Raw genomic sequence first — 13,363 nt, 5'->3', positions numbered from 1 at the left:
ATATAATTAATGTTCATAAAGGTTAATTTTAAAAAAAATCTAAAATACCATGATACGATTAATTCATATTGTTTAACTGTATTAGAAATTAAAAATTTGAATATGATTTAGAAAAAACAAAAATACTCTTGTAATTCATATTTAGAATACTAAAATACCCTTTAATCATTAGTAAAAAAATACTAAATTATCTTTTTAGGGTTAATTAAACTTGTTTGATTATATTAGAAATTAGAATATTTATCTAATATTTCAAATTTTAGATAACGAATGTTAAAATTAATTAGTGATAAAATAATTAGACTTTTTCATATAAAAATAATAACTAAAAATCTTATTATTTGATTTTTTATCTACAGAGACCTTAGTTTTCTTAACCGGAGATTTTGTCAACCTACGACATTTTTTGTAAAAGTAGTTTGATTTTATAAATCTTTTGTGCTATGCATAATCTATATTGTCAGAACAAAGTAAACTGTAATTTTAAAAAATTTATATTTTCGTAATATTATTACGGATAAAAATACTAATAAAAATTATTTAAATATCTCCCAATTTAATTATCTTTTATTTTGAGTAATACAATATTATTCCTTTAAATTTCTGGTAAATTTTATAGTGCCTATGGTTATAATTAAAATTAAATCATGAGTAATTAATTAATTTTGAATTCTTTCTAATTTGAAATTTGAAACAAATTAGGGTTACCATCAGTTATAAAATCAAAACAACGAACTCCCTCTCTCAAAACGGTGTGACCTCCATTCTCTCGATTAATCCGAGAATCTCCCCCTGTCATCTCCGCCACGTTCACACGACTGCCCTCTGAATCTGTTTCCACCACCCAGCGCAGTCCACTGCCCAGCACTGCGTCCTAGAGCGCCGACAACCGTAGCCCACACGAAGCCAGTTCCAGCACCGTCGCTGCCACTCCCTCGCGCCGTTGCTGACTCGTCCCCTCGCGCCGTGGCTGCCCCTCGCTGACCCGATGCCCAAAGTCCTCTACACGAAGCAACAAAAATCACAACTAGGTTCCGTCGCTTGTGCCTTGGTTCCTGGGTTTGTTTTTTTTTTCTTTTTTATTTCTTTTATTTAAACTGGTATTGGAATAAACTTTAGAAAATTTTCTGATCTAAATGGAGAATCCAGACTGAAAATGATTGGAATCATAGTGGTAAATTATTAGAATGAACTTGGTTAACAAGTTAAGCTTTCAAGTTGGCAAATCGTTTCATTGTCCATACTTTCTTTGGGTTTCTAAAGTAATCTTACTACTTTTATCTCTTCAATATGCAGTCCATTAGTGCGCTGAATTCTTGGTATGAAACTGTGCTTGAAGAAAATTTTTGTGGCGTCTTATTCCAAATTCACCACTGATGCAATTATCAGGTGCAATAGCGCAAGATATTTGTGCACTGGACTACCCTTTTATTATTATCATATCCAAATAAAAAGGTGCAATTTAGTACAGAGACTCTCACTTGATGGCAATTGTGAATGAAAGATTTATGCAGCCATAATTGCAAGAATAGAGGCTTTTTCTATGATTTGAACCATGACTTTCAACTTACTAGGCAACTACTTTGCTGTTATGCCAAGGTTCACCCTCTAATAATTTTATCCACGTACACTACAAGATATGTAGGTACTCAAAAAGCAGCAGAAAATATGGAGTGATCAAAATGGCTTTTTTGACGTATATATTGAAGTAGTATATTAATCTTTTTAATAATTAATATTGATCAACCAAGGCCTGTAGCAGTAGCTTCTGCCAAGAATAAACTTGAAGTTGTACATTAATAGGTTGGTTTTTATTATTATTATTATATTTTTCATATCACTAATATTGTTATTTATATTAGTTTCTTCTATTGTTCTAGTTCTGTCACCAGTTTGAAGAATGTCAGAGATTTGGAATATAATTATTTAAGTATTTAGTTGGTTGGATTGGATTTAAGTAAATACAATTAAATTATGAAGGATGTTCATTTTACTAGGTATATGGATGATTATTTTCATTATTGTTAAGTGGATGTTTGGTTGTTAGTATTAGATTCAACTAGATACAATTATGCATCTATGTATGTAGTTCATGCATTTGCATCATTCAGATGGTTGTAATCCCTTTTAAAGTATAATATATTCGTGTCATCAATGCATGAAAGGTAACAATAATGAGAAAATGAAGGGTTAAGTAATTAATTTTTACCTTTTAGAACCCAAAGAAATAATAGAATAATAAAAATAGTTACCTTGCTATTGCTGACTAACTGAAGTACATGATCATTGATCACTAGTGAAATGGTCAATTCGAAATTGTATTTTTAAATTAAAATATGCCGGATGTTCATTTTATTAGGTATGCGGGTGATTATTTTCATTTTTAAATGGATATTTAGTTGATTGGATTAAATTTAAGTAGATACAATTAAAATATGTTGGATGTTCAATTCATTAGTTATGCAAATGGTTATTTTTATTCTGAAGTAGATGCTTATTTGGTTGGATTAGATTTAAATAAGTACAATTAAAACACTCTGGATGTTCAATTCACTAGATGCCGGATGATAATTTTTATGTTAATGTAGATGTTTATTTGATTAGATTGGATCAAACTCAAATTTATCCGATTTTGCAACACCAGAATCATACAAATTCAAAAAACGAACGAAACATCTATATGTTTGAGGCTAGAAAAACATCACACTGTCGTATGAATAAAACAAACACGTATGGCCACACACATATGAGGAGAAACACTTGGTTCTAATAAGATGAATTCCATGACAATGCTAATTTTTAAGAACTAAAATGAGATAAATGAAATGAAATCTAAAATGTTGTAGCGTTTAGAAACAATGGATTCTATGAACTCTTGAAAGGGAGCCAGCTCTTTCTTGTCAATCAAACCAAATTTCTGTCAAGGAAAAAAGATACCCTTAATAATGCTGCATCATGATGACAGTGTTAAGGTCGTCAAGGAAGTCGTAATTTTCAGGTTTCAATACCAAAAACCTTTTACTTTTTAACCTAGTGAAAAGTAAATAGGGATGAGAAGAAAATCTTATATTCATCAAAGCATAACTAAATGATTGCTTTCACTTTAACCAATAAAATAGAGTGAAACTCAATTCCAACACAGAATAAAATGAATATTCGCATACATAATATATTGAACATCCGCTATAATTGATAATAAACATCTAACAAATTAAACACCAACCTATTCAATCCTCCAGTTGACCATATAGTTAGCATATGTAAATAAAGAAAAAACTACAATGAAGTATGGATACATGCGACTATGAAAACCAACCATCTGATTACCTACTAATGTATCGAACAAAAAAAAGGACAAAAAATATTTCTCATAAACACCAAACATCCAATACCCTACTAAAGTAACCATCCAATGAGATTAGAGAAACGCAAATGTGCACCAACTTACTTTAGCCTGTCAGCAACTCAAAAAAGTTATATCAATTAATTATGCAACATCTTTGAAAATATTTCTCATTATCATAGCTAGTCTTCCCATTTTCTCCACTATAGTAGCATCTATCAACTAATTACAAAATCATAGACTAATAATAGTAATAGCAACTTCATATATAATAAAGAAATATCAAGCAAGGTGTCAAGTTTCAAAATCATGTTACAGTAGGAACTAGGGGTGTCCGCGGATCGGATTGGATCGGATATGGCCAAAAATTCGATCCGATCCGCACAATTTCCATCGGATCGGATCAAATATGATATCCGCACTTTTTAGTGCCGGATCCGATCTGATCTGATCCGCACATTTGCGTTTCGGATCGGATCGGATGCACTCTTTTTATTCCAATTGCATGCCACCGTAAGGGTGTATACGGATCGGATCGGACATAGCAAAAAATTCGATCCGATCCGCACAATTTTTATCGGATCAGATTGGATATGATATCCGCACATTTTAGTGCCAGATCCGATCCGATCCGATCCGCAAAATGTGTGGATCGGATCGGATCGGATATCGGATATATCCGCATAATTAAACTTTCTCTTTTTAATCATATTTCTATGTAAAAGAATTCGATAAAAATATTTCTTTCACACTTTTAAACTTATTTATTCCTAAAATATTTTTAATCAAACTCTCTCTAAATAACAAAAATAAAATAATACAATATATGAATAATAATTACTAACTAAAACATACAAACAAGTAAATATAATACCAAACATATATATATTTATTTATTTTTAATTATTATAGTGCGGATCTGCGGATCCGCGGATCGGATACGCGGATGTAGAGCAGATATCCGCAATCCGATCCACAAAGAGTACGGATCGGATCCGATCCGATCCGATCAATTTGCGGATCGGATCGTATCCGCAATTTTCGGATCGGATGCGGATATTTACCGCGGATCTGCGGATACGATCCGATCCATGGACACCCCTAGTAGGAACCAAATAATAAAGTTAGATTCTTTAGAATACTGCCTCATACGGGTGTTTCTCTTTTAGAATATGTTTGACAAATTTTTACACCAAAATCAACTATGAATTCCCTTGGTTTCCTTCTTTCATTGCTTGTTCTGGTTGCATTTTCAATTGTGCAGCTGGTTCATGGAAATGCAGAACTGAGAGCTCTTATGGACTTGAAATCCTCACTAGACCCGGAGGAAAAGATCCTTAGCTCTTGGAGCAGTGATGGTGATCCATGCAATGGCTTGTTCCAAAAAAGGCCAGTGTTCAGCTGGTTTACTTTACATCGCATCCAAAGGACCACCCGGGTTGGGAAAATAAAATACTATTTAAACTAGATTAACAAACTTATTTCATCTTTCCCGCTCAAAAGTTATATCAATTGCAACAATTACAAACAACAACTAATTTCTCATGCTCGAACAAACTAAAATTTCATGGACTGCATTTTCACCATATAAAATCAAGCAAACAAGCAACATATACTCTCTACATTAGGAAACGCAAGTTCAGTGTTGTTTCATGAAAGGAAGAAACTAACCCACTTAACGTGGATGCTCGACAACGATATAGTTCTGATGTTCGTGTTGGTCCTGGTGAATGGTTCACGTCAGGCAGCAAAGCGGTTAATCTGCAACAATCTCAAACAACAGCTAATTTCTCGTGCTCCGAAATAATAAAATTTCATTTTTTGCCTTTTCACCATATAGTTTCAGAAAACTAAGCATCTTAAACACTGTGTAAAACAAGTAGCAACTTCAATGAGTAATCATGAAAACAGGAAACAAAAGCACTCACCGTGGATGTTAGAAAAGGTTCTGGAACAGGTCAATTGACGCAACAAGGATCAGATACGTAGCCGCAAACCGTGCACCGTTGATACTTCCGGCAAGGGCGAACAGGCACGGCGCTTGGGGGCAGCAACTCGGGTCGGAAGGGAGGACCGTACCCAGCGTTCCACCAAAACGCTGCCACCGACGATGTTCAATCGCGAAGAGGGGTGGGGGGTCTCCAAGCCGGATGTGTTCCCGGAGCTGCTGCAGGTTGCGATTTGGATGGCTAGGCGGCGGTGTGGGGGTTGGTGAGCAGCGAGGAAGAGTTGAATTGGGGGTTGGTGGTAGGGTAACGTAGTCAAAAGAGGTGAATTGGAGTAATTTTATTTAGGGATTATAATTAGGTTAACTGGATGTTTATTATTATTATCTAATATAATTGGGTTAAATAAAAAGTCCATTGTATATATTATATACAAATGTCATTGTCTCCCTAACGGGACTCTAAACTTTTATTCTCATTCTCCTCTTCACATATAATAATTTTATCCGTGTGAATATTCATATTCAATTTTCTCCGCTAATATCCCTATAATTAAAGAACAAAATTTGTGCAAGCGTGGTGCCTGAACCTGAAGTCAAGGAGATTCTTGCTTGTTAGTGAAACAAAAGTCGAAAATTAAGGAGAATCCGTGACACAATAATTGACACTTGTTGACGAAATCAAACATTATTCTACATTCAAGTATTTCAGTAGATTGTGACATGTTACCTAGCTAATACATATATGTATCCGGATATACCCCATAAACCTATTTATATAGGATCACTAGGCATGCGTTCATAACAAGAACTAATTGCATTCCCTATTTATAATTTGTTACATCACAACTCAATAATTATAGTAGCTAGTGTCATATATTTGCTTTGTTTTTTACAATATCTCATATATAATCCAGTAGATCAAAGATTAATTTATCATAAAATTAGAGTTATTTATATACAAAGCAAAATTCGAATTTTTAATATTTGTTTAACTAGACAAATAAATTGACTACTCGACTATAACTTTAGTTGTTTAATTATTTTCTTCCTTGATTAGCTTTTTACTTATCCATATATATGGAAGCTAATTATTATTATTCCATGGATGAAGATGATTCATACATCGAAATTGAACTCGATGCATCGTCTTCGCCGTCGCCACGCTACAATGATAAGGATCATGAGTTCCATCATCATCAGTTGCGGATATCAATTTCATCAACAATATCTCTGTCCCTCCAAAAAGATGATGCTGCTGATGATAATGAGCCTCCATGCATGTCATCTCCCATTAATGGTGATGATACAACAAATAATAATACTAATACTAGTGCATTAATGTTCAATAATCCAGGGATTGGATTAATAATGGAGAGTAATCCTCATAAACCTGAAGCCCAAACAACAATTCAGAGGGGGAACCATAATATGGACGCTCCATCTTCTAGGTATGTATTTATATGTTCTAGGTATGGATTAAAATGTTAACATAAACAAAATAATAGAAATGTGTTGCTTGTTTTCATTTTAATTTTATAAATCAACTCAGCACACATATTTCTATTTCATGAAAAAGACGTACTTATCTTTTATGTGAGTTGCCTCATCCAATACATAATAATTATGTGTTATTTGAATATATGAAACAAATTTAGAGGCAGATTGATTTGTACAAATATTTTTTATTTTTATTTTTAAAAATTATTTTCATTTTCAGATTCTTAGATTTTTTAAAATATGATTTTTTTTAAGATAAGATTCGAATCCGAAACCTCTAGATAAAGAGAAAATAATATGCCATCTGAATTATAGTTCATTGACTTAAAATATGATTGTTTAGTTAAAATGAATTTTGTTTTCAAATAGAAAAATAATGAAATATGTTTAATTGATCTTTTTCATCATCAAATTAAAACTTATATTTATTACTAAATAATAAAAATACGTTTAGTTAATCTATTATTTTTTTAAGTGCACAATTTAGTTAATCAAATTATTTTTATTATAAGTTAACAATTAATTTTATAAAATATGTCTCATTTTTTAATTGATGAAGGATGATTAAATTGTCAATTAACTTTTTTTTTCAGATTCTTAGATTTTTTAAAATATGATTTTTTTTAAGATAAGATTCGAATCCGAAACCTCTAGATAAAGAGAAAATAATATGCCATCTGAATTATAGTTCATTGACTTAAAATATGATTGTTTAGTTAAAATGAATTTTGTTTTCAAATAGAAAAATAATGAAATATGTTTAATTGATCTTTTTCATCATCAAATTAAAACTTATATTTATTACTAAATAATAAAAATACGTTTAGTTAATCTATTATTTTTTTAAGTGCACAATTTAGTTAATCAAATTATTTTTATTATAAGTTAACAATTAATTTTATAAAATATATCTCATTTTTTAATTGATGAAGGATGATTAAATTGTCAATTAACTTTTTTTTAAGACAATGTGCACTAGTTAAGTCCCACAAATAGACAAAATAAAAGTTATAAGTATGTCTGATGACAAAAAAAGAAAAAAAAAAAAGAGGGATTTGACATTTGATGAGAGAATAGAGAACCTGTTAGCATAGAAGGGTTAAATAAAAAGACAAAAGAAAAATTTATGATAGATTCGAACAATGCACATAATCATTTAAAAGAGTGAAATCACAATCTTTTGAGTTGTAAATATCTTTAACTCTTACAAGAGAAAATTTCAGAAACAAAGAAATGTCATTTTTAGTTGTGTTGCAATTTTAAAATATATAACCAATCATATTTTCATATTTTATTTTTGTTTTTATTGACAATAGAAATGAAAATGATCAAACCAATTAACTCCTTATATATAAATAAATTGTGCAGTACGAAAATTTTGTAGAAAAAATTATTTGTTCAAATTTTATTTGAGCTGATGGATGTATTAGCATTATGCAGAGTTAGGCCAGCTAAGTAAGTGCAAGATGGTGTATAAGTTGCTGTTAGTTAGTTACTTATTTAAGAAGTTAACTGTAACTGATTTTCACTTTCCCTTTCTCTTCAATACAAGAACGCAACTTCTCTCTTTCTTTGCTCTGCCCTCTCTGTTCAGTTCTCTTTTCTCGTGCTCCATTAACCACTTTCAAGATTCACACCTACATTACTGATACCTTCATGAGCAATGTCTTTAATAATCTCATCATCAACTAAAACAAGCTAAGCGAGTGTGTGAATGTGATAACAATTTAACAAACATTTAATTTCACTAGCTAAACATGATTTTGATGCTGGTTTTCTTATTTTGATGACCATGTATGTCTATTTCAATTCACATTAAAATTTTATAAAACTGCTTGCATATATAAAACCATTAGGGAAACTTGAAATAATTAATTTTCTTTAAAAAAAAAAACTGGTTTTATTCGTGGTTAATAAAAATATTCAAATAATAACAATTATATTTTTCATAAGGTGAAAATTCAAGTGCAGTTAACTTCACGTGAAGTTGATAGTTGAGAGCGGTTAAATAATTTATCTAATTTAACCAAATTTTCATCTAACAACTTTCAATTATCAACTTCACGTAAAGTTGAGTGCACCTGAGTTTTCACCTTCGCATAAACTGTTTCATCTGGCACATCAATCATGCGTAAGTTCTCCTAATTAGAGCAATATTTAATGGTCAAATTTAATATTGTCTCAATGCTAGGAAACAACCAAACTTCACAACAAAAACAAGAAGCAATGGAGGCATGACGAAGTTGTTGATAAAATTTAGAGGTATAAATATTGGGGCCATATTAGCATCTCTTATAAGGCCACTATACCAACCCAACAACAATAATGAACATAACAAGTCATCAAGCAAAAAACATTTTCAATGTTATCGAAAGAAATTGGTCAACCCCACAAATACTAGAAGAAGCAATGTAAAGAAGGATCAAGGAATAACAAGGAGTAGCAATAACAATAATAATCGGGAATTTGAGGATGAAATCATATGTGGCTCATTTAGAAGTTGCAAAAAATCATCAAGAAAGTTGGAGATGGATTTGGGAGCAATTAGAGGTATATTCAATGCCATGGGGATGAACATTGCTGATAAGAAAGGTAGTAGATCAAAGAGGAGATCTCAACCTAATTCTTGTGACACTACACCAATTCATGAAGGATTTTCATTATACACTAATAATAATAATAATAATAATGATAATAATAATTCCATTCAGGCAGCTATTGCCTATTGTAAAAGTTTATTTGGCCAAACATCTGATTTTTCATTCTGATGTTTTATTTTGGAGTGAATTGTGTAAAATTTTAATTTATTCAAAATAATTTAAATTAAAAGAAGAAAAAAGGAGTTTTTTTTGGGACAATAATTCTTTGTTAGACTATAAGATTATGATAAAAATTAAGTGATTTTAGAATACAGAAATTGGAAAGAATTAACCAACTTGGGTTGGTCGAGTGGTCAGCTCACTCGTCCGCATAAGCAAGTGTTGGGGGTTTAAATTCCGCCTTGTATATGCAGCAACCCATTGGCCAGCGGCAGACCCTTAAATGGAGCTCCGATTCGTGACGGATTAGTCCTTAACCTGTCGGATTGGGGAATACCGTGGGCAACAAAAAAATATTGAAAAGAATTTGAGCGAGCATTGTAAATCAGAGGACTTTGAAACCCCCTCCACCCCAAACAATGCAATTAAGAGTATAAAATTGACAGAAAAATTCAGTTAAAAGAGAGAATTAAAACGAAAAAAAATAAGAGAGTAAAGGGTACAGAATGGAGTCAAGGCGTGCAATTAAAACTTAAAAAAGAGAGTTAAAGTGAAAGTAATGTTTGTTTAGACTTTAGATTAGGAGTCTTCATGTCCCGACCCGACCCGAAGACCCAATCCGGTCCCAAATCTTTTAGGGACTAATTTTGTGTGATTTTATCGGATTTAGGGTCGGGTAAAGGTCTCAAAAATAGACCCGGTTATTATTTCGGGTCGGGTACGGGACATAGCTCGGGTCACCCGAACTCGGCCCGGTGGCCCGGTCATCATACACAATTAATATTTTGTGTTATTAGTGATAGATGAGTGGTTATTCTTATGTGAAGTTTAAGTATTGTAAACCTTAATACTTAATGTTATTAGTCATTATAAGACTATAAGTTAATGTTTTATATTTAAAATGCAGAAGACTTTAGACTAATGCATAATATTGTGTTATTTGTATTGATTTAAATATTTGGTGTTATTAGACAATATTATTTAGTATTGATTGTGGTTATGCTTTAATTTTAGGAAAGGATTGGTTCTTGTTATATTTTTCTAAATGAATTTTATCATGTCAAATAATGGTTGGAATCTTGGAAATTTGAATATTTTCACAGGTTAATTTACAAGAAGGTAATATTGATGGCCCGGTTTTCACCCGATTTTTACCCGATATAATCGTGGTCTGAAAGTGTGTAGGTTTCATCAGGTCTAAGACCGGATTCGGGTCTAACAAATAGGCCCGGTATATATTTCGGGCCGGATCTGTATTACATTAAACCCAGTTTCACCCGACCCATGAACACCCCTACTTTTAGATGCTTAAAAAAGAGAGTTAAAGTGAAAGTAATGTTTGTTTAGACTTTAGATACATTGCATTACGCCCTTTAAAAGATTCCTACCGGAAAAGGAAAACCGTGTCGTATCCTTGGTTGTATTGGTCACCACCTTCAAACGTGCAAAAGAACTTGCTAAGAAACTACGCACTTTTCCTTTATAAAATTGACAAAAGTAAAATCATGCTGATGTAGTTATTATTTACGTAACATCACAACGGGAAACAAGGCAGCCTTTAGCTACCCCGGTTACCGAAACTAGAAAATAAGAAAGAGCTATTAGCAAACTTGCAATTATGATAATTATAGTATTACGTAGCACAATAATTTTCTCGATTCTTCCTAGAAATATCTTCAATCTTTACTAGAAAGATTCATAGAAACTTCTTGTGGTTGCATTTCTCTTCTGTAATTCTTCTTATTTATATTCTTGTTTAGATTTGTCACAAAAAATGAACCACTGTCTTGCTCAATTTTCTCTTCTAAAACTGTACTTCATCTTTGTGTGTGTGTTAAGCGTTTTGGAACTGAAAGATGGGCCAAGCACTTGGTTGCTATCAAGTTGAGGAGTGAAATGTGACTATCAAAGAATATTTTGGAAAATTTGATGAAATTCTGGAGCCTAGATGCCATTGCTTACCTTGGTTTCTTGGTTACCGGATAGCTGGTGAACTATCACTACGAGTCAAGCAACTCGAGGTTCGTTGCGAAATGAAAACCAAGGTAGAGTGCTTCCTTTCCTCCATTTGCACTGTTTCATGGGTCTGTTATTTTGTTAGATTTTGACTGTCATCAAATTGTTAGGACCATGCATTTGTCACTGTGGTTGCGACCGTGCAATACCGAGCTCTGGCTGACAAAGCATCTGATGCCTTCTATAGGCTTTCAAACATAAGGGGGCAGATCCAATCATACATTTTTGATGGTAGGTGGTGGGGTGGCTTTTCTACTTCATTCGTTCATGGTTTTCTTTTGTGGATTATTTTAATTTTTACGTGGATTATGTTCATTTCTTCAGTTATTCGGGCCAGTGCGCCAAAATTAGAGTTGGATGCGGTGCTTGAACAAAAGAATGATATAGCAAAATCTGTTGAAGAGGAGCTTGAGAAGGTATTATTCTTTTCCACACTCTCCTGATTTCTATTTGCTTTCTTAATATTGAGAATATTTCCTCAATACATCAGTGAAGGTTGCAATTATTCCCTCATTAAAAATTACTTCATCCATAATGTTTTAGGCCATGTCTACCTACGGATATCAGATAGTCCAGACCCTAATTGTAGATATCGAACCAGACACTAATGTTAAGAGATCCATGAATGAGATCAATGCAGGTAACATGTTTTAATTATATATTTATTTGCATTAGATCTGCTCACAAATGTGCTTCAATATATCCTGATCCTGTGTGCTTTTTGTTCAACAGCTGCTAATAAAAAAAGCCGAGAAAGAGGCAGAGTCCAAATATCTGTCAGGACTCGGTATGGCTCGCCAACGCCGGGCCATTGTAGACGGGTTGAGGAACGGCGTCCTTGCATTCTAAGGACCAAGGATGTGATGGAGAGATGGTACTGATGATTCAGTACTTTGTCCTCATGGCCCTGGTGCGGTGAGGGACATTGCTACGCAGACTTGAGACGGCCTCCTTCAGGGAAATGCCTCCCAGAACTTAATTCAAGAATTGTAAAAGTGACCAGATAAAATTAGTCTATTTAAGTTGTATATAAAACTAACCTAAGAACATATGAATTATGTATATTTTTTAAACAAATTTTGCCTCTATAACAAAGTTTTAATTATTATTTTATTAGCATCATTCTTCGTTCTTTTAAAAGGTCAAATTTGCATTTAATAGATAGAAATAGTGATTATTTATGTTGACTTGCAAAGTTAAATAATTTTATTTTCTTTAAGAAAAATATACTAGGTGAACTCATTTCATTTAAAATATTGTGGACAACTGTAGTGATTAACAGTTTTTCAATTAATTCATTTCTTATTTTGACATCTTTTACTTTATAATATCAAATTTTAAGGAAATGTTTATCTCACAAATAGAAAACAAAACTAATTACTGTTGGAATAAATATATAATATGTAATAAGTGTATAATTATAGATGTTTTATATATGAAATTAATGTGTGAAATAGACATTATTGTTACATATTAACTTGTTTGTTAATTAGTATAATTAATTAAACTCTAATAGTACTATATATGAGGGTTTTATCACGTGTAAACTTAACAAGTGTTGAAAGGGTATTCATCATTAGCCAAACCCTAAATATTATTATTAGCAACATTTTTTTATTTAATTTTTATCATGAGCATATGTATATGACTCATGATGGCATGCATATTCTTGGAGAAGGGAGAAAGAATAATGAAGTAAAATTGAAAGACCTGTCATTTTGTGAGCACAAAGTGATGACATTGGAGAGTAGCTAGCATTCATTGATGGGGAATATCAAACTTTCTAATATAACATTCACA

The 13,363-nt window shown here is 32.2% G+C and overlaps 1 protein-coding gene and 1 pseudogene across 1 annotated transcript; both read left to right on the top strand.

Annotated features, from left to right (window-relative positions):
* LOC107636790 (putative uncharacterized protein DDB_G0284695) lies at positions 6,246-9,582 on the top strand. Its single transcript, XM_016340278.2, has 2 exons — positions 6,246-6,739; positions 8,980-9,582. Exons 1-2 carry the CDS (start codon positions 6,369-6,371, stop codon positions 9,554-9,556), a joined length of 948 nt encoding a protein of 315 aa, XP_016195764.2. The 5' UTR covers positions 6,246-6,368; the 3' UTR covers positions 9,557-9,582.
* Positions 11,076-12,658, top strand: LOC107637938 (annotated as a pseudogene).

The sequence above is a fragment of the Arachis ipaensis genome, chromosome B04 (assembly GCF_000816755.2).
Source record: "Arachis ipaensis cultivar K30076 chromosome B04, Araip1.1, whole genome shotgun sequence".
Taxonomy (NCBI): domain Eukaryota; kingdom Viridiplantae; phylum Streptophyta; class Magnoliopsida; order Fabales; family Fabaceae; genus Arachis; species Arachis ipaensis.
Note: the sequence above shows the minus strand (reverse complement) of the source record. Positions and strands in the feature narration are given on the sequence as shown.